Source organism: Nothobranchius furzeri, chromosome 1 (assembly GCF_043380555.1).
Source record: "Nothobranchius furzeri strain GRZ-AD chromosome 1, NfurGRZ-RIMD1, whole genome shotgun sequence".
Taxonomy (NCBI): domain Eukaryota; kingdom Metazoa; phylum Chordata; class Actinopteri; order Cyprinodontiformes; family Nothobranchiidae; genus Nothobranchius; species Nothobranchius furzeri.
Window position 1 is genome coordinate 68243350 of NC_091741.1, and position 21336 is coordinate 68264685.

Genomic DNA, 21336 nt, shown 5'->3' on the forward strand with positions numbered 1-21336 from the left:
TGCAGGAGTAATTTTTTGGCTGAAATAGCACATAACGAGATGCACTGACAAAAGCATCTCCGCTCAGCCTTTCAGGGAGCTACGCCGCGGTGAATCAGACAGAGCTCGGAACTCCTTTGCGCCGTCAGAACACTTAAGCAGGTGCTAGATGCAGAGATAAGCAGTGCTCTAAGTGGGCCATTACACAACATTTCTCAGTACTTCTCAAAGGGCTGAGAACGTTCTCTTGGAGTGCTGGAACATTCAGCCCTGCATTTGTTTGAATCTATTTTGCAAGCTTCCCTCACTAATTTTCCAAACGCTCCATCCACCTCTCACGCACAAGCGGGGGGTGCTGCCGCCTACTCCGAGTCTATGCAGCAGCGTGTACGGCGCTCACATGGTGGACATGAAGGACGGTGTATGAAGCAAATGCCTCTGTCTGAAGTCCTGTGACAGGACAGGAGTATGTTCTTTTCATAGTTGTTTGTTTGACTTTCCTTCATGTGGAAAAAGACGTCTCCTCTGATACAGGTCATTTTTTAAACAAACGCTGGTGGGAGTCAAGCAGACGTAGGAAATATGCACAATGGGTGAAGGCATGGACAACAACGCTGCAGCACAGCTTACTTGGTACGTACTGTACTGTTTGATGGTGTTACACGTGTTACTTTGTGGCGATGTCAGAGCATCGCTTATATAATTTCGTATGGATTAAGAAGGCGATTGTTCAACCGGTACCAGCTCGACTGAGCCGTTTGCCTGCAGAGGAAGTTGGTTTCAAACCACAATATCCGGGTACTTCAGCTCAAGTATAATCAGTTCACCTTCAGCCAGACTAATGGGTTTACATGCATTAAAAGAAGGATGTCAGTCTATTTAAGGCAACAGTTTGGTTTTTGAAGCACATAACAGTTACTGCTCACTGAGACGTTAGTAGATCTAGCGGCGTGGATTACTGACAACTAACTCCACACCCAGTACCTCCTTGTGTCAGAGAAATTTAGAAGAAAGTCATTTTTAATACCAGAAATTATATTTTCTTTATCTCTACATTATTTAAAACATGTTTCAGATCATAAGATTATATCTTTGGTGACAGGTTTCTTTAAATGGGGTCTTCAATCCGTAACCGCGTGAAACAACTCATCAGTTGTCAGTCAGCACGTAGCAGTTCATCATATATACACTTACAGATATTCAGGTCATGGATTTGTCACACAATGGCTTTGAAGTTCCGACATTCCCCCGGTTCCCATATGTCAGTCTCTTCCAGTGTCGTTTCAGGAGAAAGCTTCAGATCTACTGATAAAACTGTGATGGCGGTGCTGGGTTCAGCCTCCTTTCAGAACTGTTCTGTTGGGTGTTAACTACTGATGACGTGGTGGCATCCAGTCCCAGGGAGCGGCAGTACGCTGCTGACAGTCTGTACAGAACATCGGGTCGAGGGCCCGGGTGGGCATCGGCCTTCTGAGTCATCAGCATCTCAAACAGGGTGCTGACCTCAGACAGCAGGGCTCCACCCAGTGGGTCGTCCTTCTCCAGAGTCTTACCTGAGAGACAGAAAAGACATTTTTTATCACTGCGTGCATTTTGTTTAGAATTTTCATTATCATTATTTATTTATTTCATCTGGACATTTGTAATAAAATCTGTCTGTAAATCAGATATTTTTCACCAAATAGTGCAGAAATCATACAAGAATATTGTTCTGCTTTTGTTGTTTTACCAAAGGTGGAGAAAGAGGAGGTAGAATTTAGGCCATCGCGTGGTTGGAGCTCGCTTTCAGTGGACGGAGGGCTGTTGGGGACAAAAACGTTGTCGTGGTAATCAGCGGAGAGAGGAAGAGAGAGTCTGGCCATCCAGGCAGGGTCGCTGACCTCAGCAAAAACATCATCTGCATAGAATAACAGGAAACAGAAATAATTAAATATGTATTTTTTAATACTCCAAATGTTTTGATGTACATTTAGTCATTTATTGTGAAGGATTACAGGAAGTCCTGAGTTCCACCATCATAAAAGACTGAGAAACTATACATATAATTATTGTTGCTGCATCTGAAGACATTGATAAGACTTCTGGTTTGCAATTCATAAATTCATGGGAAAAATGATTTTATGGCCCAAATTTGTATGTAGTTGATGTTTTCATGATTTTAAAAAGCATTTGTGTTTCTTTTTTCTTTTTTTTGGACAAACTGTACTCCTGGCCTATCCTATTGTTTTACTAAACCTATAACTTTGTAATGTTTGGGTTCTGTGTGAGTTCTGGACGTGAACTCGGCAGGAAAACGTGGAAACGACTGTGTGTTTTTATCAGGCTGATGTTAACAGGCGTTTCCTGCCATCTTTAGCATCCTGTGCTCCTTAGAGCTAAACGTCACGTCCACAGAGCTGTTCTGCAGTCGTAGCCCAGTCCCTGTCAGAGGCGTAAAACACCGGGTGTGCCTGAGTGCAAACACACAAGCCCACATTCTGACTCATAAACATCACAGAGATGATTACACACTGCTGAATTAACACCACTGTGCAGCGTTTATAGATTTAAGAAAATATGTTTCTATTGTTTCAATCTGAATTTATTTTTGCTTTCTCTTTCTTCCTTGTTGCAACATCCTGTTTACCTCTTCTTCTTCCTGGTTGTGTTTAGGTGTGACAGCTTGAAATCCTCGCAGAGTTATTTAAGTTTCATTTGATCTAATTTAAAACAAGAAAGGTGTTCTCAGCATGGAGCTGGAATCAGTTCAGATACCAGTCAGTGGAGCGAGTTTATGTAGCCTAAATCTACTGATTTCTTTCATGATTTACAGATTTAAAGAACAAACATGAGCACCTTTTCCTTGACTGTTTTAGTGTTCATGTCCTTTGTTTGGAATCATCTTGTTTTCTGGTTGGTCACTTTAACATTCAAATGGTCATATTTGAGGACAATATCACTCAAACATGAGGTAAAAATATTTTGATCTAATGAAAGATGCCTTAAATTCTGCTTTTATGAAACTTATTCAACCCAATTTCAAACTAAGGAGTAAGATAATTAAAGCAAATTTCCAAATCACGTGACATCAGCAGGGATGACTACAGAAGTTCAGTACAGATGATAGACACCCTGATAAATTAAGGAATAAATCAATCGACCAATGGCACGACAAGGCAATCTCACCTCTGTCAGACCACCCCAGGGCGGCTGTGGCTACATAGTAGCTTACCATCACCGGCAGAGTGGGAATATGAGTATGAATAATGGAAAGCGCTTTGGGTGCCTTGAAAAGTGCTTTATAAATCCAATACAATTATTAGGCCCGAGCAGCGAAAGCGCTGCGAAGGCCTCTTGTTTTTGCTCTGTTTATTATTTTTTATTATTCCGTGTCCGCTTTGAACGGCTTTTTGGGGACCTTAACATACCCCAAAACTCACAATATTTTGCACACTTGTCAGGCCTGGTGAAAAATTTGATATTTTAAAGGTCCCAAAAAAATCGCAAAGAAAATGGCTGAACAGCGCCCCCTAGAAAGTGAAAAAAACCCCTCTCCATAAAGCTTAGTTTATCGTACAGTTATGAAATTTGGTACACTTGTAGTACTCAACAGTCCGCACAGAAAAGTCTCTTGCAAGCATGGTCAATATCAAAGAGGAAGTCGGCCATTTTGGGTTGAAATGGCGATTTTTTGCCGTTTTTGCCGTTTTCAGGGTCCGTTTCTGATTGGATTGCTCGATCATTTTTCGCACGATCGTCTCAAAAATTGTGTAAAATTGCTCAGAAGGGATGGGTGAAAAAAATGAGCCAAGGATTCTGACTTTTCGTATATGTTGAAGGGGCGGGGCCAGGCCTCGAAGTTTGACTGCTCGCCAAAAAAATTTAAATTGCTATATCTTCATATCTGTATGGAATAGAGTTACCAAACTTTCTGTGGTCATTTGTCATCCACCCACAAAGTAAATTGAATGGTCGGATGATGACGTCACACAAGCCCCGCCCCCTCAGGACCAAAAAGGTCAAGTTTTACTGTGAAAGGTCCCAAATGGCCCCATTTCACTCAATCACCACAAATTTGTAGCTGGTAACTCAAGACAAGTGGGGGTTGCTTTGCGTCACTTTATGGGAGTTTTCGGCAGAGGGCGGGGCTGTGGCGGCGCAACGAATTCAGGCGTACCGCCGTGGCCTTACGTTTGCCTCCCATTTCGTCATTTCTAAAGATATCGTCACGAAGCTTCTTGTGAGTGATCCTAGTCCGGCCCCCCAAAAGATCTGATTGGAAGATCCGGTGGGCGTGGCCTATTTTCTGAAATAGCGCCCCCTAGGACCATTAAAACTGTCAGCCCCAAGCCATGCTTTGACTGAGGATTACGAAATTTGGTACACTAATGTGGTGTCTCAGGACCTACAAAAAAGTCTCTTGGAGCCAAGTGCAAAGTCGCACAGGAAGTCGGCCATTTTGGTCCAAGTACTCGATTTAGTGGTTTTCGCACACGTTGTTTGGAGAGTGATGCTCCATCGCCCTTTTCACCAATCACCTTCAAATTTCTGCTATATACTCTTAAGACATAGAGGAAAAAATTCAACCGTCGGATTTTAAATAAGTATAAAGATGTGGGCGTGGCTAAGCCTCAAAGTTTGACCTTTCGCCATTACATTACTTGACTTAATAACTCCCATGTGCACAATCAGATCTATTTCAAACTTTGTCTGTGTGATCACTGACCACATCTCAAGGCAACATTATTGTGGACAGCTGACATCACCTAAGCCCCGCCCCCTGACAACAGGAAGTCTATTGTTTTATGGTGAAATGCCCATATTTGTCACCTGTAACTTAGTGAACATGACACTAAGGTCATACACTGTCTTCATAATGTTGTAATTACCATTCAGACTTGAAAGATTTCCAGAAAGGGAGGGGCTTTGATGCAATGGCGAATGCTGCCATGACGCCATGACCTTACGTTTGACTGTAACTTCCACAAACAGCCTCCAATTTGCCCGAGACTGAACATGGCAATGAACAATCATGCCCTTTAGCCAGTGAGGCACAAACGGTTGGTGAATGTTATATAATGTCACCAAAGCTGACCTCAATGGGACTTTTCTGTAGTTGGTCACAGCGCCGCCTAGTTAACTTTAACCTTCTGGAACTTTAAAAAACATGGTCAAAATAGCATTAAAGTTGGTCACTGTCATCACACCACCAGTGTGGCAAAGATGGGGTATGCCCTAGTGGTGAGACCTGTAATATAATGGTGGGCTCAGAGGGGATGCTGAGTCAGGGTGAGGTGCAGACGAGGTGACCGTTAGCGGTTTCATGTGTCGGGGTGGTCGACGTTTCTGTTCCGGGGACGTGCCCTGGTGCCCCTGGCTGCCGGCCATGCCGGAGCGGCGCGGAGCTGCGAGGGCCGAACGACGCTGCTTGCAGCTTTAATTATTATTATTATTATTAGTAGTAGTAGTAGTAGTAGTAGTATTGTTGTTGTTGTTGTTATTACTATTACTATTATTATTCACTTTCATCTATCCAGTTTCATCCATTTATCCGGAGTTGGGTTGTGGAGGCAGCAGGCTAAGCAGAAAGGCTGAGACTTCCCTCTCCCCAGCTACTTGGGCCAGCTCCTCCGGGAGAATGCCAAGGCATTCCCTGGCCAGCTGAGAAACATAGTCCCTGCAGCGTGTCCTGGGTTTTCCCTTGAGTCTTCTCCCAGTTGGAGGTGCCCAAAACCCTCACCTGGGAGGCATTCTGAGCAGATGCCCGAGCCACCTCAACTGGCTCCTCTTGATGTTTTTTATGTTATTAACTTGACCTGAATCATTTTTTGAACCAGGCTGTACACATGTTTATTTCTGCTGTGAAGGCAGGATTTTTAACATGGGAGTCAGTGGGAATTTTGTCCTTTTTGGATCCAGCTCCTAGAGGATTAGGGGGAAGTGCAATTTTTGTCACATTGGCTTCACTTTTGGCAGTTGGAGATTGCTTCTTGGTCACTAAACGTTGTTTTCAGTATCATACCACAAAGACAATCTGTTTATTTTCAAATTGTTTGTTCACTAGCAACAGATTAAGCTCAAACACCTGATAAAATTCTCATCTATAATCATTTAGAATGAGGCGTGTGTCAACATGTAGGAGAGCGGGAGCGTAGGCTAATAATACGATGGACACGGAAGTCGTGTTACTTATTTTTGAATGACCATTCTCATGGCTCTTCAAGTGGTTTAGGCCTGTGTGTTTTTCCTGCCATTTCTATGTTTTTGCTATTTAGTTCAAGTTATTAAAACTACTGAATCATATTCATTATTAAATTTTGACTGTATTAAGGTCAAAGATTGTACCGAACAACCCTTCCCTGGGAGTAAACGGACCTGTAGGACTGGGGGTCTGCCCGGAAGGCTTCCACCTTTGGACCAAAGCCTTTGGATCCAGACTTAAGAACAGTCTGTGTAAAACATTAAATTGAAGTGCCCAAGCCATCAAAGGACAGTGTTTGTCTTTTGTACGTTCGTTCTTTGTAATCCTTCCACTGTTTCAATTCTTTTTCAAACACAGCGTAGTAGATTTGTTTTTACCTAGTTTTGCTGAGGAAGGCACCAGTGGTAGCCAAAACTTGTCAGTAAAAATAGGTAAAAACAAATCTTCTACTTAGCTGTGTTTAAAAAAGATTTAAAACGATTGAAAGGCAGTGATGTTTCATCATACATCATAGAAGTTTCTATTACATGTTTCATTGGTCTTTTTCACATTTTAGGTTTATATATTTTTCCCTCCTTAATTGTACATACTTTCTCTTCCTCAAAATTCTGTAAAATTCCAAACTTTAAATATCTGCTGAAGCAAGAATATGAAATTCTTCATTAAACAATCTGCCAGATGAATGCAGTAAACTAAAAACTTTGTCAGCGTGGTCCAATCAAACACCCGGTCGCCATGATCTAGCCACAACCAGATGGAAGGCATTAATGTCTCATCACTCACACACACACACACACACACACACACACACACACACACACACACACACACACGCACACACACACACACACGCACACACATGCACACACACACGCACACACACACACATTGATGCTTCCACCCAAAGTGGTACAGGGTTAACCCATTCCCCTTCATCCGCCCCCTTTCCTCTTTTTGTTCTTAATAGGTTTTTACCCACATAGCATTTTAACCACTAGAATCAGGCAACTTTGAAGAAAAAGAATTTATTGCAGCTTTTAAACTAACCTTTATTTTAACAACAAAACACACATTTAGCCATGAGTACACGTTATTTCTTCTCAAAGGAGACGTGTATGAATCATACAGAAGAAAGTTGTAACCCGACGAAGCATCTGAGTTTAATTCACTCCGTCAGAACTCAGGTGTGCTGATTTTAGAGCCTCCAGGCCAGAATGTGAGTCAACTGCCATCTGCACAACAAAACAAACTCCCACTCACGCTTTTGTTTCTCTCCAGTCATAATGTGAAGCCTCCATCATCAGATGGTAAACCCCTCAGCTCGCCTGGAGACTAACTACAACAATACCACAATACCAGGAAGAAAGGGTCCGATACTGCACACACTCAGACACAAAGGCACGTCGGCCTTCGTGCCGCTGAAAAAATCCCAGCTAAACAATGAGACTTAAGTGGGTTTCAGCTAAGGAATCTTATTGATCTCTGGAGGGGGGCAGCTGCCGTGTATCAGCTTCAGTTGTTTTGGAAATTAATTGTTTGTCACTTATTAAAAGTAAGATGCTCTCGGTGAAATCAGGGAAAGGTGACTTTTGTTTTGAATCGTCAGAATTAGTTTCTGACTTTTTTTCTTAGCACACACTGGAATAATTTTAGATTTGGGATTTTTTAAAAAGGAATTTTTGAAAAAAATAAAAAGTGTTTTCTTAATTACCACAGAAGCATCAAATTTATCTTTGGCTGAATAAAATCATGGGAAATCGAGGTCAGTTGTTTGAATTGGGGCTGCATGGTGATACAGTTGGTGGCCTTGCTGCAAGGATGTGCCGGTTTAAATCTCAACTATAGCGTTTTCGGTCCTTCACTGTGCGGTGTGAAGCAACTCAGCAAAAGCAACACATTACACGTGAGTCGCTTTCACTCATGGACATACCCCACTCACATGGGACATATCATTAGAAAACATGTGACTTTGAAGTAAACAAACATGGCGGAGGAGGGGTGTGCTGAATGCTTCCGTCATAACGCTTTATGATTGGCTACACATCACATTCAACATTTTTTGTCACCAAAAATCAGACCCAGACAAATTAACTTGTTTGAAAGTCCACATTTGCGATCAATGTGGTCCTAGTGTCCATCTGAGCAGATAAGAGTACTCTTAACACACCACACAAGGTAGGATTTTCTGATAAGATTATCTTTCTCTTAAGATTATTTTTAGAGCTGTTATGGTAATTGTGTGCAAATTTAAGATTGTCAGAAGGGGCGGGGCTAGTCAGAAACAGGCTTAATTATCCTGCCATCTGAGCTACGCTTTAGCCGTTACTAGAGCTCTTACCTGAGTGGTTTAGCAGGTTGTTGAGCCCCTCATCCAGTTGTGGATCTATGAGTGAGTCTCGGCCAGGTTCCCAGTCCATGTCTCCGGCCTCACTCTCACCGTGTCCACTGTCTTTGGTGCTCTGCCAGTCCGAGCAGTCCTGGCCTCCATATCTGCACAAAATTGGAATATAATTTTAAATCAAACAGTCTGATTCTGATGGTGCATGCTTGCACAGATGGTAGCACTGTTGCGTCACACCAAAAAGGCTGCATGTTTAAATGTTGCGTTGGCATGATCTCCTCTGCATGTGTGGATTTTTTCAACTATTCCAGCTCCCTAGAAATACCTTGCACGTACGGTTATTTGGCACCCCTATGTTTTCTCTAGGTGTGAGTGAGTGAGTGAGTGAGTGAGTGAGTGAGTGAGTGAGTGAGTGAGTGAGTGAGTGAGTGAGTGACTGTGTTCTGTTTTTCACACACAACCACAGGATAGTCAGAGACAGAAAAGCTCACAGATTAATTCAGTCACTCATCTGAATGATGTTTTATCACATTCATCAAAAGTTAAAGCCGTTTGTTTACCTACATTTACGATTTTCAAAACCAAACCCAAAAAAATACAATTTTATAATCATAATGATTATTTATATATATATATATATATATATATATATATATATATATATATATATATATATATATATATATATATATATATATGCACACACACACACACACACACACACATAATACAGTAATTTTCTTCAAACACCTGTGAGTGCTGAAACAGTGTCTGTGTATGATTAAAGGTGATGTCAGATCTAATCTCATCACCATGGTGACAGTAGTGTAGCTGCTTCCTGTCACATACTGAATCACTCAAATACAGAGAGCTGTTTCGACCTGCCTTCAGCTTTCTGAGGTTAAGAGACGCTCTTCCTTCATGGTGAATGTTTGACTTGGTGTCCTGTTTGTTTGCTGCTGTTATTTCTGCCTCAGCAGGTCAGTCGGTCACAAGAACAGAGGAAGACATTTATCAGCTGTAGCGTCAGACTTTTAACACATTAAACGTGGACAATATTTCAGCCCTCCAGGACCAGGATTAGGCACCCTTGCTGTAGATGGGGTCTCAGCCTAGCTGAATTACTGAAATAAATGGGCATGTGCACTATATTCTAACTTTTTGTGTTTCACCTGTATGTTGAAATCAGGTTTGGTTTAATGTCGGACTCCAAGTGGAACAAGGTCAGAAGGATGAGACAATAGTCAAGTTTGCATCTGGATTCTCAAACTGACACATGACAAACTTTTTTACACCACAGCTATGGAATTTAACAGGGTGGGTTAAGTCCCAGGATAACAGTTCTTTTCCTGACGCTTGACGGTTGGGTTTAAACTCAGATGAAAAAAAGGATAAATCTGACGTACCTGCCGTTACGGTGGGAGTACTTGTTTCCACGGAAGTTTGTCCTTGGCTGCAGCTTACCCTGTCGGAGGAGGGAGAGGAGCTGGGAGATCTGCTGTAAGGAAGAGGAAGAAGGAAAATACTATAAATAAAAATATAGATATATGATATAATATACACAAATGTATAATATAATATAATATAATATAATATAATATAATATGATATAATATAATAGATTATTTAATCTGATAGCTATTCAGCTGATAATCTCAAAGTGAGTTTTGACTCAGGGGCTTTTCAATATTTTTTGTTGATGTTTTGATCAGAACCCCTGAATGAGCCTCTGGGAGTTCAGCTGGTGAAACGATGAGTACAGCACATTTATGATTCATTTTGTTTGGTTTTTTGTCCCAGTGTGAGAACCAAGATATTGTGTCCATCTCACTGCCGCGCGTTTTTGCTGACTGTTCTGTAATATAGCGGATACACACTGCACACCAGGCAGGAAACACACACACACACACACACACACACACACACACTGGTGGAGATGTGTGTGTAAATACTAATTTATGGCTGCTGTAGCCTTGCTTGTTGTGTGTTTCTGCTCATGCATGCTGCTGCAGTAACAGGAAATGGCCTCTACGTAAAAGTCCATTCTTCTCTGTGCGGCTTCCTTCCAGGATGGATGGCAGAATCTGGATGTGTGTGTCGATGGGGAGGTAAGCAGTGAGTCTGTCTCTGTCTTCCCAGTCGTCCGGCAGACCTTTCCGTCTGTAATCTCATGGGAGGAGAGAAACAACTGGGCTGACTGGGAGGGATGGGAGCAGGACTGAGCCAGGCACAAACCAACGAGTACTCTTAATGGGATTCACGTGAATGTGTCGGACCTCTTTGTTCTCTGTCTGCTGGGCGTTAGCGGTGACCTTTGACCTCAGTAGTGCAGGTCTGTGTTTCAAAAGCCTTGTGTGCTCAGAAACTGCTGATGCTCAGATTTCACAACATTTTTTAAATATGGTAGAGCTTTGAACAATTGTTTTGCTCTCATCAGCAGCCATGACGGAGAAAACATCAAAGTGTGCAAAAGGTAAAGATCATCGGAAGCTTACTGAACACGAACAGCTTAGGTTCAGATAAGTAAAGAAAGTGCTAACAGCTAACAGCTTCTTGATAACAGTACTGATGTCAGTGTAAATACTCATAAAGTCACTTGAACCATTGAGAAATTTGGAAGACAAGAGCTGATTGAAGAGACATTGTGATTTTGGTTGTTCACAATCAACTCATCAACATCTAATGTTGGGAATGATTCATAACTTTTACACCGAAGCGTCCCTAAACTCAACAATCATCCTTTACTACTGAAGATACTTTAACACGTAAAGAAACGAGTCTGAATCTGTTTTTCCTCCTTTGTTAGAAATTTGTCTGGTAAAAATAAATAATGGCTCCCACTCACTTTAACTTTCATCCTGAAAGCTTTAACGGATTTTCAGTTCCACCTGAAATGACTGAGCAGCAGTTTTCCTAAATTTAAGCTCAGAAATCAGTCGGCATTGATTGGAACATTGTTTTTTCCACTGTGCAAAGACCTAATTTGCACGTTCTAGTGGTGGTCTGGACCGAAGGACTCAAAATAGAAATGATTTGCGTGTCGATTGCGACAATCACTGTTAGCAGGGATGTTCCAAATACAGTTTTCCAACTGAATTCTGCTTTCAAGGCAGCTTGAACTGGAAAAAACTTGCCGTCCTCTGAAGGAGAAAGGTTGGTGAATGTTTTCTTTTCTATGCATGTGTGTGTGCATGCATGTGTGTGTGCATGCATGTGTGTGTGTGTGTGTGTGTGTGTGTGTGTGTGTGTGTGTGTGTTTGTGTTACTAAAACATCTCATAAACCACCAAGCAGGTCTGAACTAATTTCAGAAAGTCATAATTAGATATTTGTGTAAAACTTTGTCAACTTTTGGCATCAACCAGATTCAAGATGGAAAATGAGCATTAGCAAAATGCTGAGAGTCATTCACAACACAGACTCCAAATGTCAAACACATAGGAACTGGCTCAACGTCATTTTCAAGCTTCTCAGCAACTCAGGCATCAAAAGCTGTGTTCCTTGGTTGGATGCCTTTAACTTGATTTGACTTTACAAAAAACTGAAAAACACCCACTGCAAACTTTCCCACAGAAGTCTAAAACTGTCAACAATGGAAGCTGCTGATCGACTCTCATCTGTCTGATAAACACTTGGGGCTGTTTGGGGTTGATATCTATGCTTACTAAAATATACTTTTAGGTTACTTTGCCTTGCCCTGTGATGGACTGGCTCTCTGTCCAGGGTGTACCCCGCCTGATTGCCCATTGACCACTGGAGATAGGCACCAGCCCCCCCCCACCCCCCACCCCCGCGACCCTATGTGGACAAAGCGGGTTCAGGTTCAGACAATGGATGGATTGCTTTGCGTTTATCTCATTTGGTTGATATGATGGCAAAAAAAATTGTAGTTAAAAATGTTTTCTGTGTAATTTGATGTGAATGACATCTCAGAAGTTATTTTTAGTGTTGTGTTGTCTGCCAACTCCAGTGGTTCTGCATCCTGCTCTGTTTTTAGAGCCCCCCTCTTTACTGCTGAAGCTCAGCTCAAAGTGAGGTTGTGGCCATTTATCAGTGTCAGGGCAGTTTTAGCTTACACTACAAAAACATCACAGCATACTTTGGCTGGCTTTAACTCCCCCACCCCCTTCACACCCTCCTCTTCCTCCCCCTGCTTTCTATATGATTCTGATATTAAATAAAAGATGGATTTCAGAGTTTCTCAGAGGATTTTTTTTCTGTGACACATGAGCACCTGAATATACCTGCTTTAGGCTTCATACTGATCCATCAACTAGTTACCCCCATCCCCGCCCTTCTCATCTGCCTCCTTCCCCTCCACCCGGCTCCAGCCTTCAGGCCGTCTGAGTAACTCATCATTATGAAAAGCTGAGAGGTTTCTGGGAGACAAAGCTACTGCTGCTGGTGTGTGTGTGTGTGTGTGTGTGTGTGTGTGTGTGTGTGTGTGTGTGTGTGTGTGTGTGTGTGTGTGTGTGTGTGTGTGTGTGTGTGTGTGTGTGTGTGTGTGTGTGTGTGTGTGTGTGTGTGTGTGTGTGTGTGTGTGTGTGTGTGTGAGAGAGGAAAGGGGGGAGGGGGAGGTGTTTGGCCTTCATTTTTTCTCTAATGGACTTCACTTCAGATTAATCTCAATGCCTGCAGGGGGTGGGGGACATTTAATTACTCCAACGCTAACTGTAAGCACATGGTAAAATAAATGTGATCACACATTTTAGATCAGAGTAGATGGCATTTAAATGAGGGCCAGAAGCAGCTCATCAACCTTAAGGTTGAAGTTATGCTGCAGAATGTAAATAAGAACACATTAAAAAGCCTTCATGCAGATTAGTAAAGTCATTAATGTTGGGGTACATCCATCAACTCGACTTGAATTAACTTGTGTTCTGCTATAAATTAAACTTCTGTACCAGAAAATGAAAAGTTTACAGTTTTAATGAACAATATGTTAGATGCAATTCACAGTTTAGAAACCAAACAACTCGACTTCATTTTTTATAAGAAAAATTGACAATGAATAGTCTTTCTGCATATTTATTTTTAAAAGGCTTATTGTCTCTGAAATTAATGTATCAGCGATCACTGCAACTAATAAACACAACGCAAAGGTCGATTACGTCTTCCATCCATCCATCATTTTTCATCTGCTTAACCGGAGTCGGGTCGCGGGGGCAGTAGCCTAAGGCGAGAGGCCCAGAATTACATCTCCCCAGCCACTTGGGTCAGCTCCTCCGGGGGAATCCCAAGGCGTTCCCTGGCCAGGTGAGAGACATAGTCCCTCCAACGTGTCATGGGTCTACCTTTAGGTCTTCTCCCAGTTGGACGTGCCTGGAAAACCTCACCAGGGAGGCATCCAGGAGGCATCCTGACCAGATGCCCGAGCCACCTCAACTGGCTCCTCTCGATGTGGAGGAGCAGCGGGTCTATTCTGAGCCCCTCCCGGATGACGGAGCTTCTCACCCTATCTCTAAGGGAGAGCCCAGCCACTCTTCGGAGAAAACTCATTTCGGCCGCTTGTATCCGTGATCTCGTTCTTTCGTTCACTACCCAAAGCTAATGACCATAGGTGAGGGTAGGAACGTAGATCGACCGGTAAATCGAGAGCTTCACCTTTTGACTCAGCTCTCTCTTCACCACGACAGACCGGTACAACGCCCACATCACTGCAGATGCAGCACCAATCCACCTATCGATCTCACGCTCCAGTTTTCCCTCACTCGTGAACAAGACCCCGAGATACTTAAACTCCCCCACTTGGGGCAGGACCGCATCCCTGACCCGGAGAAGGCTTTCTACCCTTTTCCGAATCAAGACTAGTGTCTCAGATTCAGAGGAGCTGATTCTCATCCCAGCTGCTTCACTCTCGGCTGCGAACCGCTCCAGCGAAAGCTGAAGCTCATGTTCTGATGAAGCCAACAAGACCACATCATCTGCAAAAAGCAGAGACCTAATCCTCAGGCCACCAAAACGGATGCCCTCCACACCTTGGCTGCGCCTAGAAATTCTGTCCATAAAGGTTATGAACAGAATTGGTGACAAAGGGCAGCCTTGGCGGAGTCTAACTCTCACTGGGAACGAGCCCGACTTACTGCCGGCAATGCGGACCAATCTCTGACACCGGTCATACAGGGACCTAACAGCCCGTATCAGAGGGCCTGGTACCCCATACTCCCAGAGTGCCCCCCACAGGGCCCCCCGAGGGACGCGGTCAAACGCCTTCTCCAAATCCACTAACCACATGTAGACAGGTTGGGCAAATTCCCACGCACCCTCCAGGATCCCCCTAAGGGTATAGAGCTGGTCCAGTGTTCCACGGCCAGGACGAAAACTACATTGCTCCTCCTGAATCTGAGGTTCAACAATCCGACTGACCCTCCTCTCCAGAACCCCTGAATAGACCTTACCTGGAAGGTTCAGGAGTGTGATCCCCCTGTAGTTGGAACACACCCTGAAGTCCCCCCTTTTAAATAAGGGGACCACCACCCCGGTCTGCCAGTCCAGTTGGACTGCCCCCGATGTCCACGCAATATTGCAGAGCCGCGTCAGCCAACACAGCCCCACAACATCCAGAGCCTTAAGGAACTCTGGGCAGATCTCATCCACCCCTGGAGCCTTGCCACAGAGGAGCTTTTTAACCACCTCAGTGACCTCAGCACCAGAGATTTTAGAGGCCAACCCAAAATCCCCAGACTCTGCTTCCTCACTGGAAGACGTGTCGGTGGGATTGAGGAGGTCTTCCAAGCATTCTGCCCACCGATCCACAACGTCCTGAGTAGAGGTCAGCAGCACACCGTCCCCACTATAGATAGTGTTGGTAGCGCATTGCTTTCCCCCTTGACAGCATCCCTAACTGCCGGTGTCCACCAGCGGGTTCGGGGGTTGCCACCACGACAGGCACCGACGATCCTGCGACCACAGCTCCGGTCGGCCACCTCAGCAATGGAGGTATGGAACAGGGTCCATTCAGACTCATTGTCCCCCTAATCTAACCCCCGGAACATTTTGTAAGTTCTGTCGGAGGTGGGAATTGAAGCTCCTTCTGACAGGAGACTCTGCCAGACGTTCCCAGCAGACCCTCGCGATTCGTTTGGGCCTGCCTGGTCTGACCGGCATCCTCCCGCACCATCTGAGCCAACTCACCACCAGGTAGTGGTCAGTTGACAGCTCCGCCCCTCTCTTCACCCGAGTGTCCAATACATGCAGCCGCAGGTCAGATGAAACAACAACAAAGTCGATCATCGAGCTGCGGCCTAAGGTATCCTGGTGCCAAGAGCACATATGGACACCTTTACATCCGAACATGGTGTTCATTATGGACAATCCATGACTGGCACAGAAAACCAATAACAAATCACCACTCAAATTCAGATCAGGGGGGCCGTTCCTCCCAACCACACCTCTCCAGGTCTCACTGTCGTTGCCCACGTGAGTTTTAAAGTCCCCCAGCAGAACGAGGGAGTCACCGGAAGGAGAGCTTTCCAGCACCCCCTCCAAGGTCTCCAAAAACGGTGGGTAGTCTGAACTGTAGTTTGGTGCATAAGCACAGACCACAGTCACAACCCGTCCCGCCACACGTAGGCGGAGGGAGGCTACCTTCTCATTCACTGGGGTAAACCCCAACATACAGGCACCAAGATAGGGGGCAACTAGTATGCCCAACCCTGCTCGGCGCCTCTCAGTGGGAGCTACTCCAGAGTGGTAGAAAGTACAACCCCTCTCAAGGAAACTGGTTCCAGAGCCAGAGCCATGCGTTGAGGTGAGTCAGACTATATCTAGTCGGAACCTCTCAACCTCACACACCAACTCAGGCTCCTTCCCCACCAGAGAGGTGACATTCCATGTGCCGAGAGCCAGCTTCTGTAGCCAAGGATCAGACCGCCAAGGTCCGCGCCCTCGACTATCACCTGTCACACACTGCACCCTACCCCTTTGGCCCCTCCCACGAGTGGTGAGCCCATGGGAAGGGGGACCCACATTTACTCTTCGGGCTGTGCCCGGCCGGGCTTCATGGGTGAAAGCCTGGCCACCAGGCGTTCGCCAAAGTGCCCCACCTCCAGGCCTGGCTCCAGAGGGGGGCCCGGTGACCCACGTCCGGGCGAGGGAACACAGTTTCCATTTATATAATTAATCATAAGAGGTGTTGTAACAATTCTGCTTGGTAATTGTTTACTACTGAATTAGTCACCGTTCCCATGATGTAGGATCATATATCTGTGAAAAAAGCACCACACTTTAGCATGTAAATAGTACTTCCAAAAATGGGCCAGAATCCTCTGCAGTATCCTCCTGTAGGTATTTACTCAAGTTTTTCCAGTCACATGCGTGTGGTTGGTTGGCCTCCTGGATGAGGAAAAGGATGCCATTCTACAGCAACATATGACCAGGTTTGTGGCCAGCATGAGAGGGAAGAGGCAAGCTGTTGTGGCTGCATATAGATATTTCTCACACTACTGAAGTCCCTGACATTTTCAAATGAACAAAATGGAAAAATTAGGAACGTGTGTAGATTTTTTTGTTTACTGTGGGAGAGTTCAGTCAGCCAATTCATCATGGAAGTCAGAACAAGAGTAACCAACACTCAAATGATCACTTTAGAACTAAGACACTGTTCGTATGTCATGTTAAAAATAACTTACCTGTACTTCTGGAGAAGCTGAGGAAAGCTCAATGGAGTCTCCAAATGCAGCCATGGAGAGACGAACCAAGTTGTGAAGCATTTGTCTATGTTCTGCATCTCCTCGACTTTCTGATGTCTTTGGCCTCCTTAAAGTTGTCTGAGATGCTGAGATTGGTGAATTTGTCTTGTCACCTTCAGGGTGCAGTTTATTCCGCTTCAAAGTGCTGAAATGTGAGACTAAAGAGGATGATGATGAAGGATTTCTGGATTTGCTCAAAGTCTGATATGATGTGGCTGGTGTCAAAGGCAAAGTGCCATCTAGTTCTATGTTTCCGGGTTTCCTGAGTGTTTTACTATAGTGGGTGACATGTTGAGAGATGTCCGCATTTGGGTAGCCTTGGGAATGGAAGCTTGATGGTATGAAGTTGTACTCCCTCTCTGTTCTTTGATCTTCTGAAAGTGGAGGTGAAGTCAGCGCCTGGACCTCACTGTCCTCCTCAAGTGGCTCCTCTCTTCGCCCTCGGATGACGGGAATTAACTGGATGTCAGATTTTCTTATGTTTTTCTGTGGCCGTCGGGGGTGGCGGGTGTAGCTGGATTCAGCCTGTCTGCAGTTGTAAGCTCGATTGTCCCGTTTCTCAGGGCGGCAAAATGTTGTCACCAAAGCAATGGCCAGCAGAAGGAGCAGGCATGTAGCACCTAGGCAAATTGCAATCATCACAGTGAAGCTGAGCTGCCCTTGGCTTCCAGGGGATGAGTTCCTGAGGTGGTCCTTGAGGTTAATGAAAGTCACCTCTATAGTTGCTTTAGTGGCCAAACTGGGAGTGCCCATGTCAGACACAATAAGGTCCATTTTGAATGTTCTCCCAATGAGCTCAGTGGCATTGGTGATATTGACAAATAGCTGGCCTGTAGACTGATGCATCCAGAAGAGGCCATTTGTGTTAGTGATGAGGTACTTCAGGTTTCCATTGAGTCCTGAATCTAGATCCTCAGCTTTTATTGTCGATGCAAGAAATCCAGTGAATCCTTCTTTGACTGAGTGATGAACTGGAAACTTGGTTGCTCCACTTCCTGTGCCATTCCCAAGTTCAGCCACGATTTCCCCTTTGTATGCATTGACTGGTACACTTACAGAAACAACCCCTTTCCTTGGTTTTGGCTCTTTGATGACTGGGTTGTTGTCATTTACATCCTCAAGGTCAATCTGCACAGTGGTTGTACCTGTAAGTGGTGGATGTCCATGGTCCACAGCTGTGACAATGAAAGAGAAGGTGCTAGATTCTTCAAAGTCCAAAGGGTGGTGGACCATTATGATTCCAGATGTTGGGTGAATGGAAAAATAATTTATTTTTGCCTTCTGATCATTTGGTTTTTTGATGGAGTAGGACACTTTTCCATTCAGTGTCAAGTCATCATCACTGGCTTTAACTTGGAGAACTTTGTAGTTAGCAACATTGTTTTCTTTAAAGGACATTTTATAAAGGGAGGTAGAAAACACGGGGGCGTTATCATTTTCATCCAGAACAGAAACAGGCAAACGTTCAATGGAGGACAAAGCAGGAGTTCCGTGATCCTGAGCAAGAAGTGTGATATTATAGTTCATAACCTTCTCTCGATCCAAGTACCCACTGGTAACAATCATGTAATTGTCACCATGGATCTGTTTCAGGCGGAAAGGGCCAGATCCTTCCTGAATGGATGCACTCACTTTTCCATTTTCTCCAGAATCTGCATCGTAAACTGTCACTAGAGCAAGATAAGTGTCTAATGCAGCTCCTTCCTGCACGGTAGCAACAGCTGAGGAAGGTGAGGTCCAGGTGGTGTGAATCCTTGGTGCGTTATCATTAACATCTGTGAGTTTAATATGCAGTATACAGTGAGCTGGGATCCCATTGGGACCATTGTCAGTGGCCTGTATGATTAACTCATACGATGACTGGTTTTCATAATCCAGGGGAGCCTTTACAATCACGTCTCCAGTTTGGGAATCTACATGGAAGAGTTTTTGAACCTCTTGGCGAGAGTGCCTACTGAATGAGTACTTCACCTCTCCATTGGCACCTTGGTCCGGGTCAGTGGCTTTTAGCTTGATGATAGTTGTTCCAAGGTCTGTATCCTCACTTAGTGTGACAGAGGGACTGCTGTCTTCAAAAGTTGGACTATTGTCATTAGAGTCTTGGATTATAACCCGAACTAATGTACTCCCAGAATTTGGTGGATTTCCTTTATCGTATGCCACCAAGGTGAGGTCAAAGAAGTCTTGAGACTCTCTGTCTAGTTCTTTGATTACCACAAGCTCTGCCTGTTTTGTCCCTCCTGGAGCAGATGACACATCTAAAGCAAAGTGTGAGTTGACCGACAGAGAGTAGGTCTGGAGGCCATTGGGTCCTGCATCAGGATCAATTGCTCGGTCTAAAGGGATTCTCATCCGAAGGCCGGCAGTCTCTGAGATCTCCACTTCCTGTAGATCACTGGAGAAGCTGGGGCTGTGATCATTCAGGTCCATCACCTCCACACGAACTCTCAAGCAGTTCATCACTCCACTTTTCCTGTAGAGGACGCTGAAGGCTACCTCACACAGGTCCGATCCACGGCACAGCTCCTCCCTGTCGAGCCGGCCCTGGGTGGAGACAACCCCATCCCGGGGGGTTACAGAAAAAGGAAGGGCCTTTCCCTGCTCCACCACGTGGAAATCCTCCAGAAGACCAACTTCATCCCTCTGGCGAAGGTCGTCCACCAGACGGCCGACCTGTGTTCCTATGGGCTGCTCCTCCCAAACACGATACTGAATAGTTATCGAAGATGACTCAAAGGAGAAAATCTCCAAGCAAAGACTCTGAACCAGAACCAGAGTCAGCAGCTTCATGATGTAGAGTAAAACGTTTCATTCACCTACTCACTGAACTGACATATTTTGTCTAAAAGGTGTCTCAAAAAAAGAACTCTAAGCTTTAAATTAATCACTGAATTATTTTTGGGAGAAGAAAAAAATGTCTGTTTTGCCAAATAAAACACTGATAATGTTAAAAAAAAAACAGATTTCTTCCTACTTGATAAACACCCACAACCCCATAACTGTGGCAAACTGCTGGCTTTGTGCAACAAAAAACTAAAAAAATTTAAAAAAAAAATGCAGAAACCTAAAATTAAGATATCATCACATCTCTTTTTAAACTCACAGCCTCTCTCTACCTATTACTCACTCAAACAGCTGCTGGCGTCCTGCCTCTCAGTTCATCCTCAACTCAGACAAGTTTTCCTCCAAATGACAAAGTTTGGAAATGTGCTTCCCCATGCCGGCGCAGCTCCAACCAATCCAGGACTAGGAGGTGGGTCGCATGCAAATGGATCCCAACCCAACACAAAGAGAAGTCCTAGTGCCCCGAGGAAACTCTGCACAACTCTGGAGAGCTTTCACAGAAACACGACACTGCCTCCCCATCACTTACACCCCCCCACACTCCCCCCCCCCCCCCCCTCGAAGGTCTTGAGCTGTCATGTGAAAGCTAAAATCGCCCTGAAAATTAGTTATACCCCAGTGGGACGACAGCCTGAGGCCGTCGGACATTTACCTGAACTCTATCAACATGACGTGCAGTCTGACCTTTTGACAGCAAACACATAAACACAGATTGAGTGATAAATTCTCTAACAAGATAATTTTTTGTTGTTTTTAACAACATTTGAGTTTATAAAATCTTTTTTTTACCCATAGCTGATTTTCCAGGAATGAGAAACATGTTTTGAGGGTTAAACCAGCAATGAAGTGAACGCTCAAAATGCAGAAGTCTGTTTTTAATGTGACAAAAGCCACATTCCGCCGTTCCCCCAAAAATAATTACAGAGAATTTCATCTTCAACCACATGGTCACAGAGGTCAAAACATCTCCAACAAATCACAGCAAATGCCTATTTCTGTCATTCCACAGCCGCTTGTTTGGGTGTTTGGGTTTTTGGTAGAAGAGCAAGCAATTGAAGAGATGGGAAAACTTCTGTTTTGTGACTCTTTTGAGTTTTCTGCTAATGGAATATTTACAACCTGATTATCTTTCATAGTATTTAATAATTGTGATTTGTTCTTTTTATTTTTTTTTACTCAACTATAGAGTTTGACATGCAGTTATTGGTTGTTTCTCTTGTGTAAAGATTTGCACCCTTTTACCACAAGGTGAACCTGCAGCAGAAATGTCCAGCAGCTTGGGGAAGCATTCTCTACACTATA

At 44.3% G+C, this 21336-nt stretch overlaps 1 protein-coding gene across 2 annotated transcripts; it reads right to left on the bottom strand.

Moving 5' to 3' along the window:
* Positions 1 to 285: 285 nt before the first annotated feature.
* pcdh12 (protocadherin 12) lies at positions 286 to 20507 on the bottom strand. 2 transcript variants are annotated; one of them, XM_054739389.2, is made up of 5 exons: positions 17131 to 20507; positions 9908 to 9996; positions 8499 to 8650; positions 1709 to 1876; positions 286 to 1532 (listed from the first exon to the last, which is right to left on the bottom strand). In XM_054739389.2, exons 1-5 carry the CDS (start codon positions 19978 to 19980, stop codon positions 1282 to 1284), a joined length of 3510 nt encoding a protein of 1169 aa, XP_054595364.2. In that variant the 5' UTR covers positions 19981 to 20507; the 3' UTR covers positions 286 to 1281. The 2 variants fall into 2 exon arrangements, with proteins under 2 accessions (XP_054595364.2, XP_015807581.3); XM_015952095.3 differs by having other exon boundaries at positions 9908 to 9999.
* Between the last annotated feature and the right edge of the window lie 829 nt (positions 20508 to 21336).

What these genes read in the sequence shown, in the direction of transcription:
- pcdh12 (XM_015952095.3), bottom strand. Translation starts at nt 19,980, where the DNA reads ATGAAGCTGCTGACTCTGGTTCTGGTTCAGAGTCTTTGCTTGGAGATT. An exon ending in TACTCCCACCGTAACGGCAG is followed by an intron (nt 8,651 to 9,907) that starts GTACGTCAGATT and finishes AATTTTGTGCAG; the next exon opens with ATATGGAGGCCAGGACTGCT. An exon ending in CAACCTGCTAAACCACTCAG is followed by an intron (nt 1,877 to 8,498) that starts GTAAGAGCTCTA and finishes TATTCTATGCAG; the next exon opens with ATGATGTTTTTGCTGAGGTC.